This window comes from Drosophila teissieri, chromosome X, assembly GCF_016746235.2.
Source record: "Drosophila teissieri strain GT53w chromosome X, Prin_Dtei_1.1, whole genome shotgun sequence".
NCBI lineage: Eukaryota > Metazoa > Arthropoda > Insecta > Diptera > Drosophilidae > Drosophila > Drosophila teissieri.
This window is the reverse complement of record NC_053034.1, coordinates 5,670,664-5,689,897: the sequence shown is the minus strand read 5'-3', so window position 1 is coordinate 5,689,897 and position 19,234 is coordinate 5,670,664. Positions and strand designations below refer to the sequence as shown.

The window sequence follows — 19,234 nt, the reverse complement described above, 5'->3', positions numbered from 1 at the left end:
AGTGCCAGAAAAATCGGAGCCCAGCCCTGTGATTTTGTTATACCCAAATAAAACCGATCTGGTCTATCTAGCAATAGTTAAATAGACAACTTAACGGTCTGTAGCAGGTAAGTTGAAATTTCCAGGTACGTTTTGAGCGCTACTTAAAACAATTTTTTCCAGTGCACTCTTCACTTTGTACCCCCCTGTTCGGCACTCTTTCTGCTGTGTATTGTTGTGCAAATAAGCAGCGCTCAGGCGTCAAACTGAAAATAAATGAGCCAAAAGTGGTGAGCGGCTAAGGGCCAAAGAAAGTGACAGAGAAAGGGGCCAAAAGGGTGGTGAAAGCGGGGTGAAAGTGTGCTGGAGGAGGGGAAGGAGGGGAAAGAGGGGCCGGGCGGGCAGCCAGGGGATTGTGGATGATATTCTTGTTGCTGAAGTGAAAACAAATTAACTATCTCACGCTGGGTTTTTGTTACCAGCCGGAGAATAAGAGCGCTGGCGAGGGAACCAGGGAGTGGCGGAAAGAACTTGCCAGGATGCGGAGACAAAGACGCAATCGCTAGGCGCAGGCAAACACTCGCCGAAATGGCTCCAAGGATTGTCCAAGCTGACAGCTCTGTTTATTCAGCATTACGCTCGAAAAAAATATTCTTGGGGGGCAGAGCTACAGTACGCGGCACTATTAAAATATGTGTATTATATTTGCGGGACATAAGGATGCCTGTCAATGTCTCAAGGGATAATTGCAGGCCCTTTATGGAATCCACATAGTGTTTACTTGTCAAGTTTGATCTCTTCTGTTAAAGACCTATAACCGTCCAAAATTAAACTTTATAATATAGCTAAATAGTTTCTTTCTTCATAACTACAGACTGTGCTCTGTAAACTATATTATTTACTATGCTAAAGATGTGCATTCCTAAAAAGCTCAGTGTATACTTAGCATCCTGGACATGGCGTTCTTTGCTCGCTCTATCACTTTCATTTCGTTTGTCTTTGCCACTTTGCCTCATTGCTTTGAGCTGTCCGATACTCTATCACCTCAGGAGTCGCTCAGAAAGTAAGCATCAAATGTGACACACCAAAGTCGTTAACTGGTTTTCTGTTTAATTCCATTTACATATTCCTCCAAACGGGTTTTTAGTTGAAGCCAACTAGACAGACAGCAATTAGAATGCTACCAGTATCCTCAATATTTTCATTTTCATTTATTTTCGTTTGAAGAGCATTGGCCATGTCCATTACGACTTTTTATTCTCCACTGCTCTCCTTTTGTTGTTTGCTGTCCAATTTCGCTGTTCGCGATTTGGTTTCATTTTGTGCTTTTTTGGGACTGCACCTGTTGATGAGCTGCAAATGAGATTTGGCAAACACTGAGGATGATGAAGCAAGTCCCAAGAACAAGATGATGAGCAAGTGGAAGTGCCAGCTGAAGTGGCGTTTTATGTGCACAATTTTATGCTAATGCTTGGCATGGAATTAGCAAACAAATCCACGCACAACTTTAAGCCAGTTGACACACACACACACACAGAGACACAAACACATTCGTTTGGTGGAGGAAAGAGGGAGATATAGAGTTTTCCAGGAGACACAAAATGGGAAATATGAATGGTGCACTGAGGGAAAATGGACAACAGTGAATAATATGATTGCATACTAGCAGGCAATTTGTGATCTATCCCTAATGGATTTGATTCCAGACATTTGAGTGGAAGCTTTACAATCAGCACGTAACTCTAGTTTAACTAAAGCGGCTATACAGTAACATTCGCAACTAATTTCTTACCATGTACCACACACACTTTCAACCGAGGAGTTCCGACTATGCAAAGGGGGATTCTGGGCACGAGGATTCCGACATGAAGTGGGCTGCAAGCTGGGTGGTGGTTAGTAGATGGGAGATGGTGTCACCCACCCAAAAGACGAAGTCGAGTCGCTAAGCCAGTTGGCACCAGTAACAATAACTTAACAGCCAGCAAACAGGGAAAATCTGCTGACGAGCCACCCCCACAGCAGCCCCCCTGAACCCCCCTGACCCCCTGTGACCGCCCATGAATGTAACATTTCAATTGAAAGGATTTACATTCTGTTGTTATGCTTTTCAACATTTTTGTTTTACAGCTAAGGTCGGCCAAAGACAAGTCATAATTGTGTGGTCTGCAGTTTCTGTTTCTGGATTTGGGATCGGGATTTGGGGGGATGTCGTTGGCCACCAAGACAACCCCTAAGTGGAGGGTTTGTCATCGAGTTGTCTTCGGCTTCGCTGTGTGGCTGCGGATATTTAAAAGTAATTGGGCAGTTGAGTGATGTCTTAAGGGCGAACAAGTTGAAGCATCTGGAAATGTGAGCAGCGCTGAAACTTAATAGAATGAATAGAAGACTGAGCATGATGTTTCCTTTGTTTTCTGTTTTTCGGCATTCATAAATAAAACAGACTGCAAGTGCAACTTGCAACAGTCCGTCGCCATTCGCACTTAATTTGCGAGTGATTCAGCGATGATTTAAATCGCTTTCCGACAGCTTCCACGCTCCGTTGGCCATTAATTTGGATGAGCTCGGGCAGTTCAGTTCAGTTCAGTTTGCCCGCGCCCGGATCCGGATTCATCGGAACTCGACTCGAAAATTTAGCCCCGGGTCGGTCGCTCGACTGATTCACTCATTTATGCAGTTGCTTGTCTAATGGCATTTTAATTGTCTCATGCGAGTTTGCCCGTTCGCCAGTGCCATCATTGGCGTGCGCCACCTAGCGGTGGCAGCCCGCACCAGTGCCCGCAAAAGTTCCGCCCACAAGTTCGCAACCAGAAGTTTTTATTTCGAAAATAAACTCATTTTAAATACTTTTGCCAACAATTTGCCATAATTTGGCTCATTTCCTACAACACACGACGCTGCCAGCTTTGTCACCAGTGGTGGGGCTTCAGTGGGTTAAAGCGGGGGCTGAAAATGTTTGTGGGGGGAGGGGGAAATGGGTGGGGGGCCGAAGCGGTGACTACTGCAAACTTTTGCGTGTGCTGTGCCAGGGGGCGTGGCAGCTCCTCCCCCGCCTCCTTTTGTTGCTTGCACATTTTGGCATTGTGTGTTAAGTTCTTAAGCGCTGCCAAAAACTTGAGCCCGTGCAGGCAACCCTAAGGCGGCAACCCCACAAGTGCCACGCCCCTCCACCCACCCCCGACTCCCGCCCTCCGTCGTATAGAAAATAGTTGAAATGCGACAGTTGCACGTGGCACCGAATCGACCCTGAAGAGACCCTTTGGAACAGCAAAGGATTGTTAACTACTCCAAAAATATGAACATTTGAAGACATCAACAAGGAGACCATCAAAGATGCAAATGCTGATTTGTATACCTTGAATATTATATCTAATATGTGTATTAGTATCTGGTGCCTACAAGAGGCTTTCAAAATGGTTTGACTTCGGCACCAGCACCGTACTTATGAGGTACATTTCCAGCCAGGTGAACTTGCGCCAGCATACGTAAATTTATTGCGGCGTATTCCAGGGTATCGGGTACAAAAAGTGCCGCCTATGCAGTTATAACAAGGTGGGTGGTCGGTGGTGGGTGGAGGGTGGTTTTCGGGTGCAGTTGGCTGCTACTATATTACAGGGCAAAAACCGAGTCCGGCGGAAGGAGATGGAAGAGACATCTCATTCTTGTCTAAGGCCCCGTCGTTTTTTGGCCTGTTTGCATAATTTCCAAAGAGAAGCAACAATTGGGGGGCTGCAGGGGGTTAAACAGGAGCACGGGCTGGTTAAGCACTGTGAGAAAATTGGCATAACTAAGTCAGAACTGCGTGACTTTTTGTCCAGCCGTGACCTTTTAGCTTAGCATAACCCCAATTCATTTAAATAAATATTCCTATGAAAGTGAAAGTGCTTGCCCACCAAAACTAAACGTGAAAATATTGTTTTCACTGCAGTTGACTGTGTGGCTTATATATGTATATATGTATATGTATATATATATGTATTGAACCATCTATCCGGCAGACACAAGGGTTCACTTCGGAAGAAGTTAGGAGCACAAGTTGAAAGGAAAAGGGGACAAAAAGGAGCAGGAAACAAAACGCAGGAAAAAGGGAAGGAGTGCCACACAATGGACTCCCTTATGTCTTCAAAAATTACATTTTAAGTTCTGAAATTACAATACAAAATTGAAATATCTTATTTCAGCGCTGCAGTTGGAGGCAATTTTTCATGCGTATTAAGGGGAAAGGGCCAGGACGAAGACCAAGACCAAGACCAAGGATGAAGGACGCAGGACGGAAAGCTAACGAGCCGCATGGCAGACAAAACTTTGCTGAATTTATCAACGAGTGTGTGTTTCTGTATCTTTTGCATTTATGAAAATGTAATAATAACAAAAGACGCAATGCAGACGCGGCAGAAGAAAACTGGAAGCAAACACAGGACGTTCAGGACGAAAACGAAGGGCGGCGGCAACCAGGATGTGCGGCATATGTGTGCGTGGCAACCCTAGACAAACATATGGCCCTCCGAATGCACAATGTATCTGCATCCGCAAGTGCTACTGTATCTCTGTCTGCGTCTGCATCTCGCAAACTTCTGCTAACGAAATTTGCAACTTAAAAAATTTGTCAAAACAAATTATCATAAAATGCTCATCAGTAAACGGAAAGAAGAAAGTATCGTGTGAAAAGTACACAAAAAAGAGCTATGCATTGCGTACATAAGATAAAAACTTGCTTTAAAAATATCAATTCCTTGATTAATTCAAATTGGTGGGCCTATGAATGGATTTTCCTCAAAATATAAAATATATATATATACAACATTTGGCATTACCGAAGTAAACTATACAGGTGAGTTTGTCGTGCAATTTAACAAAGTTCACTTCATCTGAGCATTAAATTGTTTTTAAATCCACATTTGCTTACTTCCTTTCATCCAGTCCACTATGGGGAATTTGACCTGTTTTTTTGGCATAAATGTATTTTTTAAAGTGTTTCAAATTCTGAAATTTTTTTTTTTAACATATTAAGAATTGATCAAAGATTTATAATCTGTAACGCAAATGTTAAATTAACAGTCCACTGTTAAAATTAACAGCTGTAAAGTCAGCTGTTGTAAACATAAAGCACATGCCATCGGAGAGCTTCTTTTTTTAGTGCTTACTAAAATTAATATTTCTTGAACCACAAGGCCTAAACCCGTCAAATTTGAAATGAATACTCATTCTTGAGGTGTGTACTATGTGTTTCTACTAATATGTTGCTTAGTTTGTGCGCTTAAACTTAACAATTTGTATATTTAGCAAGTGATGTTATCGTCCAACTTTCAAAATAAAATTTCAACTTTGAGTAGAGTTTTAAAAAATTGTTGAAATTTGTTTAGTAAGTGTGTTAGTCCATGTTGTAGAGTGATTAATTCCCTATTTAGAACATATAGGTTTCATTTGCAAATTTTTGCCGCTTTTCGCGAAAATTAAATTATTAGGTAGCAACCTCTCAATTTTCAATGCGGCCCTCCTAGTAGCGTGGCGCACGCATAGTTGGGCATATCGACGACAGTCTTCTTGAAATTAATCAAGGTTACTTATGGCATGTTTTATAACACTTTTTTGCATAATTGAAAAATAAAAATAAATAAATAAATGAAATAAAAAGCTTTATAATACCCGGCCTGGACGGAAGGCAAGGCCCGTTGAACATCATATGAAAACTACCACTGAAACGGCTCTGGCCTTATGACGAATAAAAATGAAAAATAAAAATGACTTATTTTTCAACGTTGAAATAGATACTGAAGAATATATTGGGTAGAATAAAAAAAAAATCCTAAAAATAGGGAGGCGGGGGGCCGATGTGGGGGTTGTTTGGGGGGCGCCGACACGCCCACTTTGCCAAATTGATTGTAAAGGTGTGTATAAGAATAGACAAAAAAATTATCATCGTATCTTAAGGGGGGAACTCCCTTTAGAAGCCAAAAATCTAGTGATTTTTTGTTATTTATTTTTGGGAAAATAAAAAAAGATCACATCAAATTGGTATTATATATATTCAGGACAATGTTTAAAGATAAGAAAAAAACATTTTCATTGTTTGCAAAATTATAAATAATTGAAGTTTTAGCTGATCTTGTATCTCGCCTCGCCGCTGACATGGAAATCTGCGTGGGCGATCCTGACCGCAATTCTTATCTGAAATCATAAAATCAAACATTTTTTTACTCGAGAAGGTTTTTTCTGTCCGTGGTACTAAAATATACGGTATTTATGAACATTAACTATAAAAATTGAGCATTCAAAAAATTTTCCGTTTTTGAAGCAAAAATTTTCGATTTTTTTTATTTAAAAAATAGTTAAAAAAAATTTTTTTTTTCATAAATCTAGTACCACAGATGCAGTTTTTTATGATCTTCAAAATAAATCAAGGATGAACAAAATCGGTTCACTAGTTTTTTTGTAATCACCCACGCAAATTTAAAAAACATGGTTCTGAGAAAACGACGTTCAAAGTTAGCGGTCGAGGAAAAAGGAACTTACTCAATAGTGGACACGATGGTGGCAGTAACACGTCAATCAGCTCCACCAGGTTCGTAAAGCGAACCTTCTTCTTCCTCAAAAAACAGTGAAAAACTCAATGATTCGATACGTATGAAGCACATTCACAATGACATCTTCCGCACTCGTACTTGCAAGTTTCTTTTTCGCACGACTTGCATTCGGATCGTTTTCAACATTCTTCGTATACCGATTACCGCGAAATTTACGTTTTTTCGCGTATGCAGCACGCGCTGTGGAATCTCTTTTGCCTTTGGGAAACATCGTATCTCACCAAGAATCGAGGCTAGACTGATTTTTTTTCGAATATCGGGGGACGGATATTCGGAAAAAAATCGAAAATCATCTCCTTATCACCATACATTCGGGGAAAGCAAAAGAATCCGGTAATCTATCATAGATTGTCGATGGCAAGAGCGCGGCGCGGGTCCTTATCGCTCGACGCGTTCGACCGGCTCACGCACCGGTCGAGCGCGCCGCTTTAAAGTCGCATAACTTCCACAATTTTGAAAATAGAATTTTGAAACTTCGGAATTATATTCTCGAAGCATATACCTATCGATTAAGACAGTAAAAAAAAAATCGATTTTTTGAAATGTCTAAAGGGAGTTCCCCCCTTAAATAGTTTACGAGATATTAATTTATGCCAAAAAAACAGGTCGAATTCCCCATAGTGCAGTCTTGTGAATGCTGTCAAGTTCAGCTTTGCTTAGAAATTCTAGTTTAGGGCATTAGCTGGGAATGTTATTAAATCGAACTTGCCCCGAAAGCGAAAGCACTTACACGCAACACATAAGTGAATTCAAATAAGAACGCCGTGTGTGGCGTGCCGTTCCCCTCTGCTCGCTGCCCCTTTCGTTTTGCCCCACATGTGTGTGTGTTCCCACTTGAAAGCAAATAAAACTCCAATTAGCAGCACAAATCAGAGTCAGACAGTTTCGTTCGAAGGACAAGTGGCATCAAGAACGAGCATCGGGAGGAAATGGAAGCCGTAACCAGAAACCAGAGACCAAACCAAACCAAACCGAACCAAGCCAAGCCAAACCAAAAATAAAATATAAAAAAAGTTACAAAAAGTTAAAGCCGCGTGTCCAGAAAAGTTGTGGGCATTAAATTGATAGAAAACGAGGGGTAAACAACAAACGAGGGAGGAGCAAAAACAAAATAATTGGAACGGGTACTTTCGGGGGGCTTGAGAGTTTGCTGCGATATTTTGCCTTTGATAGAAAAACAATTTTTCTACTCCATTTCACGCGTTCAAGGCAGAACCATAAAAGCTGGCCAGAAAGAGAGAGGGGCACTCAGTCAGAAGGAGAGGGGGCTAGATGTGGGAATCGTCAGCGTAAAGATGCCGCCAGACCGATAAACGCTAGAAATGAAATAACAATAAAAACCAATTTTTTATATCGAACACCGAACTGAAGTTTAGTCCCCTCTCGCTCTCGCTATCGCTCACCCCCACTCACATACTCGCCTCTTCTCTTTCTCCCGGGGGAAAGTTGTGCGTGTGTGTGTGTATGTGTGTGTGTGAGTGCTGACCCAATTTACTATGACCTCGTTGGTGTTACCGTTCGCTGCTTTCTTGCAGTGTAATTTTCGATTTGCAAACATAATACCAGGCACAAATAGACGGCACACATTTAGCCACAATCTGTACTGAATATATTTTAGTTTCAGATTTAAATATCTGAAATAACGTTGTTCCAGCTAAATGAAGTGTTTCGAAAATAATGATTATTTCAAAGTTTCAAAACTATACCCACCCATGTACAAACTGTAAATCCCATCGACTTGAGTGTCATTAGCAACTCAATTATTCATAAAGGGAAGAGGAACGCCCGAAACACATATAAGTATCTATAAGTTCATTAGTAGGAACCTGCTGGCTCAAATTTATTCCACACACTCGCACACGTTGTTCTTAGGACGGGTTTTTTTCTAGCCCCTTCTACCCGAAAACTCGCTAAAAACTTTTGTCAATAAAAGAAATCATCAACAAAACTAAAAAAAAGAGTTACGAGTTAAGACGGGTTTTTGTCGGTGCCTCCATTTGTTTGCCTGTTTGCTGACCACATGAAGAGGCTGCTGTTTTTTTGTATTTTCGGGTGGGGGCTTAAGGGGAGCACAAGTGGCCGAAAAGGGGGTGGCAGATGTCTAAGAAAAGGGGGTACGAGGGGTACGCCCGAGTCCAATTGACCTACAGCGCGTTCATTTGAAGTTCAAAACCTGACCATGAAGTCGCAGATGCTCAGCGGAAATCAAAACCGAAACTATGCGCATTCATATGAATCCCCGACTTGTGCTAAGGTCGTTGAGGGGATTTACCCAAAAAAATAAAGAGTCATTCAGAAGATTTAATAAGTCGTCTGCAATAAATAAATACAATATAATAGTTTTTAATATAAGTATATAAATATATCCATGTAGATAATACGTATGGTCTTTTGGGATTACACGTTTAAACATTTGTTTACGAAAATATTTGTAACTCTATATGCCAGATCAACAGATGGTCTGGCTTTAAGTATCTGTTATCTATTATCTAGACGACATTTTACCGCTTTGCTTTCTCTGTTCGGTTGCAGAGCCTTAAGGTATTCAAATATATGCCTGGATAATCAGTAAGCATTTCTCCGAGTGCCAAAAATCCCCCGCGAAAGAGAAAACCTCTAATGATGCGGGAACCCTTTTCAAAATTATAGCCCATTCGAACTTGTGATCGAAATAGGAAAAAACCAACATCGAGAGATGATCAGTGTTTGTTTATTGTTCCCCTCTAAAACGAGTTAAACGTGAATTTTGTTTTTTCTGTTTATCTGTTTTTTTCGGGGGTTTGTCGCATCGAACAATAGGCATATAGACGGTTGGGCATCAAGGCGGGCGTTAATTATTGATTAGTTTAAAGCCCGATTTACAAACCGGCAACGGGCTTAGAACGAAACGAAACGTCCGACGTCCAACAACTTCCAACGCGCTCTCCGAAAACGCGTTAAAAAACAAGAAAAAATCTTAGAGGTACACGGCAAAAAAAGTTGTTAATTCTTGCTGGTTTGTTCAAACGGCATTATAGAAGCGAAGAGTGTGAAAAATATACATGAATGGTTTTGAAGTTCATATAAAGTGCTAAAGTGAAAGACTGTCAAGCACTACAGGGATTGAGGAAGTACATTTTTACCGAATAAGGTATCAACTTTTTTTTCAGTGCATTAAGAGAAGAGCAACAGAGAAGAACTAGTGGAACAGCAAACTGAACAACGACACCGCAAAAAACACGGCGGAGAGACAATAAAAGTCGCCCAGCTGCCAAAAAGGCGCTCATTGCGTGCGGTGTTTTCGCAACGGCAACGGAAAATTAGCCACCCGGTTGCGGTGCGAGCGAGACAGCGAGTGTACGGCAACGGAATACGGATTTTCAGAGTGCGGGAAAGTACGAGAAGTACGGGAAAACACCAGGACCGGAGAACCGGAGGCAGGAGCACAAAGAACGCAGAACGCAGAACGGAGAACGGAGTAGGGATACGGAGCCAGGATGCGACACGCATTTGTTGGATTAATTGTGTGCTGGCTGGCAGTTTGTCAACCGCAAGGTAAATATTTTTGGAATACGCCATGGCGGCGGGAATCGGGCATAGACAGGATAATGACAGGATATATACCCCACGCACACACGCACACACGGACACAAGCACACAAGCACACATACTCGGTGCCTTTGTTATTACAGCAATAATTGCAAAATTATCGCTGGATTTTGCGCCTACGTGCGTTGCATTGTCAACAGAAACAGAAAAACAGAGCAATGTGAGTTCGTTCAATGTGTTGTTCAAAAGCAGAAAGGGATAGTACTATGAGGGACGAAAGAGATGAATGTATGGAGTAGAAGGGTAGAGAGGGACTAAAGGCTTATTCATGTTATAACTGCCTTTTAAGTCGTATTATTGGGAATCAGCGGATTGCACATACAACATATCCACATCAGCGAATGAAAGTAGATTTTCGCGACTGGAAATCCTTAAGGTTGCATATAGATTGATATTCTAAATGGGAAACAATGACTAGCTTGATAAGTATGTATTTCAAAATGTACCATTAACAATTTAAAAGATTTGGTGAAAGAGCCAGAGAAGCCAGAAGAGTTCCCCACTTGTTTCTGCCAATGCCTGTTGCTGGATACTTTTGACATAAACAATATCGTTGAGATAAACACTGAAAACCAGTTAGAGATCATCCCCACTTTCATCTCTTTTTGGCAACTAGCCATCTCCTTCGTTTCTGTGCAATCTAACAAATATAAAAGCGAACAATACTGGCAAAGTGGAATAAAATAAAATGTGTGGAACAAGTTTTGCGAGAAGATTATAAATGCATGGCATTGGGGGAATTGTGTTTACTTTTGACTGCTGTCAGGGCAACTTGTGTAACTTTCTACTGATGTTTGTTACCACTTTTTTACGTTCGCTTTAGTTGCAAGCTATTTTCATCGTTCTGAAATGTCAGACAGTCGCATGATACCCAAAACCGATTACCATCTGGTGGGACAACACGGCGTATGAACAACAATTATTACTTATACGCACTGTGATACAAAGAACTTCTATGTGGGCAATCCTGAGTCATTATCCTACGTCTTCATGAGAAATGAGTTTCTCTTTAAGTAAATATCTTTAAACTCTACTCACTAACTTGCTTTTAGCTGAGGCGCAGTTCGGCGGCTTTGGATTCCAGCCACAGTTCGCCTACCAGCAGCCGCAGTTCCAACAGGTATACCGCCAACCGCAGTTCCAGCCGCAGGCGTATCGCCAACCACAGGCTTACCAACAACAACCTCTGGTTTATTACCAACAGCCCCAGCAGCCACAGCAGCCCCGCCAGCGGCAGGGATCCGTTTCCAAGGCGAACACGAATGCCTACGAGCGTCAGGTGGACTTTGGCAACAATCTTGAGTACACCCAGGGTCTGTCCAATTCGCGGGCGGTTACCAAGCAGAATGGCCAGCGGGTGGTGACCAACAGCCAGGCCCAGACGAGGGATGTGGACCTGGGCGGTCTGCAGCTGGGCAACACCCTGACCAGGACCAGGACGAATGCCAATGGCCAGGTGTCGCAGGGCGTTGCCGATCAGTTGCGCATCGGAAACGTGGGACTCGGCGCCTCGCTGTCGCCCCAGAATCTGCAGAATGGTTTCGGACTGCAGCGCGGTGCCGATGGAGATCTTCGCCTGGGCTTGGGTTTCCTCAACCTGGACCTGGACCGCAACGTGGCCAACTCGAACACCCTGGCGGAGGCCCAGGTTAATGCCAAGGGCAAGGGGGCCAAGGCTGGATCCAACAGCAACTCCCAGTCGAACACCCAGCACTTCGGCGGCGTCACCGTCACCGACACACGCGCCAACTCGAATGCCTTCGGTAAGACGCGTAGAGGACAGACCTCAGCCACCACCGGCGGCTTCGGCGGCAATGCGGCCACCAATGGCCAGAGTTTCGGTGCTCCCTTCCAGCGAGTGGTGCGCCAGAACAGGCGGCCCAAGCGGAAGGCGCAGTTCGTGCCCTTCGGGTATCCTGGAGGTGGTTTCGGCCCCGGTCCCATTGGCTTCGATTTCTTGGAAAGGCCAAGGAGGCAGTTTGGCAGGCCGGGCTTCGGTGGTCCAGGATTTGGAGGAGGTGAGTTTCTTAGTCCGAGTCACAGACGTTGTGAAGGTCATACTAAAACTGTGTTATTAAAAACCTTCATATTCCCAGAATACGGGGGCGGACCTGGCTTTGGAGGACCTGGTTTCGGAGGACCTGAATTTGGAGGACCCGGAGGACCTGGAGGACCCGGAGGCTTCGAGCAGGAGTTCTACGAGCCCGAGCGGCAGCAGCACCACAAGAACAAGGGCAACAAGAACCAGGCGCATGGCAATGCGAATGCCCATGGTGGACCCGGATTCAACCAGCAGGCCTCGACCAATAACCACGCCAGCAACGGCAACACGGGAAGCAGTTCCATCAGCTCCAACTTGGCCCAGGACGGCAGCAGTGGCCAGGTGAGCTCGGCCAACACAAACACCCATCAGGGCCAAACGGCGAACGGTGGCTACCAGAGTGACCAGAACTCGCAGAGCCAGTCGCTCAACTTCCGGCCGGGCCAGCAGCAGGCCTCCAGCGCGAATGCGAACACCCAGCACACCCAGCAGGGCAACCGCGACACCTATTCCTCGAACAGTGGATCCACCTCCACGAACAACAACAAGTTTGGCTCCGAGACGAACACGGCCAACACGAACTCGCAGGTGGTCAAGGATGGCAATAGCCAGGATGCGACCAGCGATTCGAACAGCCAGAGCATCTTCCAAGGCAACAATGGCCAGGGAGACGCCTCCGCCCAGACGAATGCGCAGACGAGCAGCCAGCAGGGTCCCGGGGGATATATCAGCAACTCGGCCTCCAGCAGCGCCACTGCCACCGCCCAGAATGGACAGTCGGCCAATGCGAATGCGAACGCGAATGCGGGCGGAGGACCTGGTGGTGCGGGCGCAGGAGCCAATGCTGGCGGATTTGGAGGCGGTGCTGGCGCCAATTCCGGTGCCAATAGCGGTGGCGGCGGTGCTGGAGCGAATGCCGGTGCCAATGGTGGTTTCGATGGCTTCGGCGGCGGCGGTGCCAATGCGAACAGCAATGCCTTCGGTGGCTTCGGAGGATTCGGATTCTACGGACGTTAGTTTTAGACATTATTTCTCTAAAGATTCACCCTACTTTTTTTTGTCACCCCACGAAAAGCACACAAATAAATATGCATTTCGTTAATTTAAATCCCACAAGTACGCACTGTATGTCAGGGAACGACTATCAAGTCTAGCACGATCACTTTCACGTTTTATATGTGTACTTCCTTTATCTGCGTTCGTCATTTCACAATAGCACATTGATGTAGAAGGTACACGGTCTGGCACATATGGGTTGCCCAACTGACGAACACCTCTTATATTTGGCCATGTCTATTCAAATCTCCAGTTCGCCAACGTGCCCAGCAAAAGATTCGCTTGCAGCGCTGGCAGCCACGCCCCCTGAACGGAACATCCTCCAGGAGCACCTCGACCAACGAAAACTTTGAGTATGTGTACTTCAATCGCTCGTCGTCGCGCCTCGAAGATCTGCAGCCTGAAAATGGCGATAGCTCTGGCCGGGATTTGGAAGTGGCTAGGACACCGCTGAATACTTCGGTGGATGAGTTCGGACCGTACGATAGTAGCCAGCGGCAGGGACGCACCTTCAGCGTGATCTACGACTGGATCAGCGGACTGTTCAACTCCTGCGTGTCACCCTGCACCTTGGAGGCCTTCCAGAAGCAGACCTGCTGCGAAACGTACGTGGTGGACCCCTCGTACCCCCCCCCCCCGCCTCCACCTCCCCCACCGGTGCCTCCACCACAGACTTGCTGTGGACCGGTGAGACCACCCTACCCCCCGCCAGGCCGACCCCTTCCCCCTCCACCACCGCCGCCACCCGTGCCCTACCCCTACCCGCCGATCTATCCCAACAAGAAGACGCCCGTGGTGGTGGTGGCCACGCCCATCAACTGCTGCACAGTGTGCACCTATACGTACTACGGACCTCCGCCCTGCGGGCGGTTTTACAACAACAACACCAGCAGCAGCAGCGACGGCAAGAAGGTCACCATCTACGTGCCACCACCCTACTATGGTCGCTAAATCAAGCAGACCAAACCATAGTTCATAGTTCGCTCATCGCACGAAAATATTATTTTTAAGCATTTTTTTTCGACAATAAAACATGTTTTCTATCATAATATACATTTTTTGGAGATCATTCGACTTGAATATTGATACGAATTTCCGCTGAGCGGACAAATCGTAAAAGCCCCAAAAGTATGCTCGAGTAATCAAAAGAACATATTTCGTTTTGTACTTTTGTGGGAATTTCAAGGAATGAGATTATGTGTTTATATAGCAGTGGGAAATTCTGCGAAATTGCCATTTTAAATATCGATGAAATCAAGATTTCACGTTTAACTTCTTTAAATGAAAGCAGAGAAGTGCCTAACCAAAGTTTAAAGCGGAAGGCCTTTCGAATGTGGCAATATTTTTACCGTATGTCTGGCCCATAAGGTCCTTTGTTTTGTTTGCTTTTCGCCTGGCTAATTCGGAAAGCGCTTGCATAATCTCCGTGGGATGGGGCTTTGTTGCTTGGGGGAATCCTGTCAAAAATGCGGCAAATAAGACACACGACAGGGCAAACGGGGGGCGGTGTGCGGGGTGTATAGGTAAATGCACTCGCAAAGAAATAAAGTTTTGATACCCTGCTACAACTAAAAAGTTCTAAATTCCCAGCAGTGGTTTCCTATGAAACTGCACTGTGGATTGACTATGGTTCTTATTAGCATTCACATTTTGGGAGCCAAACAATAGTAGTTTATTTAAAAGACCATTCGCTTCCAGGCATATTTTCTATTTTCCTATTCCGGGCAGGTTTATTTTCGGGCAGCTGTGATTCGCTTTTTGGCATATGTTTAAGGACATCCTCTAGTCGTGGTTCCACATTAGAATGGCAGGTTAACGTGTCCCATCTTTGTGGCGCTTTTGTTGTGCGGCTGCCTTTCTTCGGGCCTCTTGTGCCGTTGACTTTTGCGCCTAAGCAAAATTTGTGCCATGTGTTTTGTGGCTGCTTTGTTTGTTGGCTCAAAATTGCTGGCAGGCTGCCACACGAGGACTCTTTGGGACTGCGATTTGGACTGGGATCGGGACACCGAAACTGAAACTGAGACTGAAACCGAGGACGAGGACGACGACGAGGACGAGGCCGAGAACGAAACGAGACACAGACAGGACTTGTCACGTCAGCGGCACAAAGCCCGAGCACAAAGGCCTGATAACTGCAGTCGCCTGATAAGCAGCGCCCCAAACAAGGACCTGCCAGCCACTCGGCGACACTCGAAAAAGGAATAATTAAATGATTATAAAGCCGCTGCTAAAACTTAGATTGATTGGCCCCTTTAGTGATTGTGCTTTGTCGTAATAAATGTTCGTTTACAATCAAGTGAGATTTTCTTTTCAAGGTTTTTTGCCAAGGCACAGCGAACTCACTCGCTATTTTGCCATTTTGGCACCCAGTTTCTCCCAGTGTGTCCCTTTGTGCCTAAGGCACACTGGAGACCCTTCGCCACCCGGAAGCACAAGTCGCTCCTTTTGTCATTTCGCTCATAACGTTAATTTATATTCAGTTCAGTCTAAAAAAAAAAGTAGAATAGCCAGTGGTGGTGTAAGTACACCTAGTACAGTGAAGCCCGTGTGACAGCCATCGAGAGTAGGAATGCGGAAGTTGGATAGGTTGCGGGTTTAAATTACAAGATCCTAGTTGTAGAACTGCTGGCGACGGCGCACAGCGGGAGCGGCGGCCACAAAGCGGCGGCCCGAGTTTCCGGCGGAGTGGCCAGCGGAGGCGGCGCCCTCGTTGGCGGAGTACAGAAGCAGGGGGATCTCCTCCACGCTGGTCTGCTGCTGCTGGGCAGAGTTGCGCACGCCGGAGCGGAGCAGTTCGTCGGCGGAGAGGCGGCGCAGGGCAGCGGGAGCGGCGACTGGCTCGGCTCCGTCTAACACCTGATCCTCATCGTTCTCTGGCTGCTCCAGCACCACATCCTCGGGCTGGGCGACGGCAATGCTGTTGCCCACGGGGGCCTCGCCCTCATTGTCGGCAGACGAAATGGAGCTGCTCTGGAGCAGAGCCTCGATGTTCTCCAGGTTGGAGAGACCGTTGATCTGCAGCTGGTCGTGCAGCTCGGCGGGAATGGCGATGGCCTGGACATCCTTGTGACCGGAGATTCCGTTGGGAGTGGGAATGAACTGGACGTTCTCGGGAATCTGATCGGTGGGGTAGACGGGCACCAGCTCAGCCTCGTTCTCGTTGCTTGACTTCAGCAGGATCAGGGAGATGGGCACGATCTTCTTGAACTTCAGCAGGACCAGCTTCTTGATGGCCACGGCTCCCGGGAAGACGCGTCCCTGGGGTCCACTGTGGGGCTTCGCAATGAGGGCCCGCTGCTCAAATTGCTGCCTGCGATGATGCCCACTCACATGGCGGGCTAAGGGGATACAAGGACAAGGGGTTAGGAAATAAGTTAAGTTAAATAACTGGGATTGCACGCTCTAGTTCAACTTCAGAGTTTAGCCTTTAATTTCATCGTATCATATTAAAGATCAAAGAAACTCAAAAAAAAAGACAATGTAAAGCAACACGAGTCTGTTGTCATTATCAAACAAAGAACTATCAAAATTTGTTGTTTCCGAACAACTATGAAAGCTATTTATCAATTCATAATCGCCACTCAATTATGATTCCAAAGAGAATGTTCGACAATGATGGGTTTTGGAAAAGCGAACATCGTTCATCAAAGATTCTTTTGCGTCTCCTAAATCACCAACTCACCTTCGCACGCGGCAAAGATTGCCAGGCCGATGGCCAAAAGGGCTACCAACTTAATTGCCATAATGATGGGATATGGGATATTCTTGTGGACTGGGATTGGATGTGGACTTTGACTTGGACTTGGACTTCGACTTGTGTCTGTCGCTGGACGAGGGCCTCTATTAAATGGTCCATCAAGTGCCTGGCAAAGACATTTTATACAGGGAAGGAACGTTCACCTGGCCGACGAAAAGCAGGCAAAACAGCGGAGACACATAAAAATCACACGAAAAACAAAAGAAATTAGGTGGCCAGGCAGCAGAACAAAGTAAAAAGTAGCGAAATTGGAGAGGATTTGGACGATTGGCAAATTATTAAACTATGCAAATGTCCGTCTACTGATTTATGCACAAAAACCAGAAACAGAAAACCGAAAAGCACAGAACACAGAACGCAGAACCCTACCATCCCAGAGATCGTAGAACGTTGACTTTTGAGTGGCTACATTTCCATTTCCAGTTGCAGTTGACTCTTACCGAAATCGAGAAATTTGCATTTTGGGTCGCCTCGAGAAATACGGAAAAATACAAAACCGTCTGGCGGAATCTTGAGCCAATTTTGAGGTCAAAAGTGAGATTTTCAATAAGTCAAACCGCTTCCATTTGTCACTGTCCGAAGTGGGCGAGGTCTCACTGTTCTTCCCCGCAGATGTCAGAGTTCGAGGCTTATTTGGGCCACATTCATTTCATTTTACTTGTAGCACATACAAAGCTAGTTTTCTGGCCAGCATGTGTTCCCCATTCGGATCGAACAACGGGCATTTGAATCAATCAAGTGGATCGAGACCATAGTGCGAAATTTATTCTTTTCTCCGCCATTCTTCGCATTAGAAGCTGGCTCAACTTAGTGTCAGAGATTAAGTGGCCAACCCATCGAACTACAGGCGGTAAGCTGGACGAAATAATGGCAAGACGGATTAAGATTTTATGCGATTTATGGTGTCTGCTCTCTTTCTTGCGTTCTTCTATTGTTGGCTAATATAAATCAATAATCTTCCTTTTGTCTAGCGCCAATGCAAATCAAAGCCTTAAAATAGCTTTTTAAAATGCGCCTAAAAATTGGCTTTAAAATTGCTTAAAACCATTTCTACGTAAATGGACTGGCCGAAAGAGTTGCTATACAGAAAATTAGTGAATTAGAATCGAAGTCACCCTGGAAAATATTGAAAGATCATACCCAACTGACTGTATCAAAAATGAGAGTAAATTGCAATCGCTTTTTCCTTTATTTGCAAATGTTTCCCATACTTATGGCATGTTTTTGAAGAACACAAATTTCAATAGAGCGGGTAAATCGAACTATTCCCGATACTAAATATTAATTGAATGCCCTCAACAACGGCTGGAATCGGAGACCAATCGATTTCCTCAGCCCCAGCTTATTCCGAATTCGGGGCAACTGACCACGGGTGGTATGATTAATTTATGTGCTGTATTTTTTCGAGCTCCATGTTTTTTGCCAGCCTCTCCGATGGTTTATCTAATTTATGTTATTGCCGCGGCAATTATTTAAATTTTCCACAGCTACCGTTGGCAGTTCTTTCTAATGACGAGGGCGGCCTGTGGAAAAGGAAAACATATTTGCCGCCCATTATGGGCGACATAAACAAATGTTTTAATAACCAAATTATGCGAAATGGAACGCAATGTATTCATAAGCTTGAAGGGCTGGGCGAGCAAAAGAGATCCCAGCCAAGTTATTTGATGCTAATGGAAATGCATAAAAAGATCGTAAATACTCATTAGCAAAGTGTGGTTTCTAGGTGTATGGCGAAGAAAGTTGCCCCCACGCCGGCGGGGTCAAATCATCTCACCCAATCATTTGCGGGGTCAACATATTTGGAAAGTTACTATGGTTAGGGAAAGTTCTATTTTTGGACTGAGGCTAAGAAAGACTCCCAAAATTAGCACACTGATCCACATTCGGTGAAAAGAAATCGCTGAGCGGAAATTACTAGTGAATTCGGGGAATTGATTTGAATGCGATCAATTAATATCTTCCAACAATCGTTACCTATTTATACACGTGAACAAAATGGACGCATACAGGAAATCCGATTTATCAATCAAGCTAATCAAGCTTCTGCTCCACAAGAAAATGGTTTTCTTTATTCTAATCTATTTGGAGAAATCCCACCTTTCCTGCGTAAGCAATTATTAACTTATTATTAAGCTATGCAGGTCTGAATAAATATAACTATATTTTCTTTTAAAACAGTGCTTAAAAATTGCTGATAACCTTTTGGTATGCTGATAACCATATTTTGAA

The 19,234-nt window shown here is 44.8% G+C and overlaps 2 protein-coding genes and 1 long non-coding RNA gene across 4 annotated transcripts; 1 reads left to right on the top strand and 2 right to left on the bottom strand.

The window, feature by feature from the left end:
- Positions 1-5,983: 5,983 nt before the first annotated feature.
- LOC122624794 lies at positions 5,984-6,572 on the bottom strand. The gene is made up of 2 exons (XR_006326514.1): positions 6,490-6,572; positions 5,984-6,144 (listed from the first exon to the last, which is right to left on the bottom strand). It is a non-coding gene; the product is annotated as an uncharacterized LOC122624794 (long non-coding RNA).
- A 2,877-nt stretch (positions 6,573-9,449) lies between these two features.
- LOC122623870 (uncharacterized transmembrane protein DDB_G0289901) lies at positions 9,450-14,196 on the top strand. 2 transcript variants are annotated; one of them, XM_043803238.1, is made up of 5 exons: positions 9,450-9,522; positions 9,710-10,094; positions 11,201-12,166; positions 12,245-13,201; positions 13,499-14,196. In XM_043803238.1, exons 2-5 carry the CDS (start codon positions 10,037-10,039, stop codon positions 14,194-14,196), a joined length of 2,679 nt encoding a protein of 892 aa, XP_043659173.1. In that variant the 5' UTR covers positions 9,450-9,522; positions 9,710-10,036. The 2 variants fall into 2 exon arrangements, with proteins under 2 accessions (XP_043659173.1, XP_043659174.1); XM_043803239.1 differs by lacking the exon at positions 13,499-14,196 and having other exon boundaries at positions 11,201-11,268; positions 11,353-12,166; positions 12,245-13,261.
- A 1,659-nt stretch (positions 14,197-15,855) lies between these two features.
- Positions 15,856-17,074, bottom strand: LOC122624867. The gene is made up of 2 exons (XM_043804610.1): positions 16,928-17,074; positions 15,856-16,583 (listed from the first exon to the last, which is right to left on the bottom strand). Exons 1-2 carry the CDS (start codon positions 16,986-16,988, stop codon positions 15,856-15,858), a joined length of 789 nt encoding a protein of 262 aa, XP_043660545.1. The 5' UTR covers positions 16,989-17,074.
- Between the last annotated feature and the right edge of the window lie 2,160 nt (positions 17,075-19,234).

What these genes read in the sequence shown, in the direction of transcription:
- LOC122624867 (XM_043804610.1), bottom strand. Translation starts at nt 16,988, where the DNA reads ATGGCAATTAAGTTGGTAGCCCTTTTGGCCATCGGCCTGGCAATCTTT. An exon ending in AATCTTTGCCGCGTGCGAAG is followed by an intron (nt 16,584 to 16,927) that starts GTGAGTTGGTGA and finishes GTATCCCCTTAG; the next exon opens with CCCGCCATGTGAGTGGGCAT.
- LOC122623870 (XM_043803238.1), top strand. Translation starts at nt 10,037, where the DNA reads ATGCGACACGCATTTGTTGGATTAATTGTGTGCTGGCTGGCAGTTTGT. An exon ending in TGGTCCAGGATTTGGAGGAG is followed by an intron (nt 12,167 to 12,244) that starts GTGAGTTTCTTA and finishes TCATATTCCCAG; the next exon opens with AATACGGGGGCGGACCTGGC. An exon ending in AGGATTCGGATTCTACGGAC is followed by an intron (nt 13,202 to 13,498) that starts GTTAGTTTTAGA and finishes TCAAATCTCCAG; the next exon opens with TTCGCCAACGTGCCCAGCAA.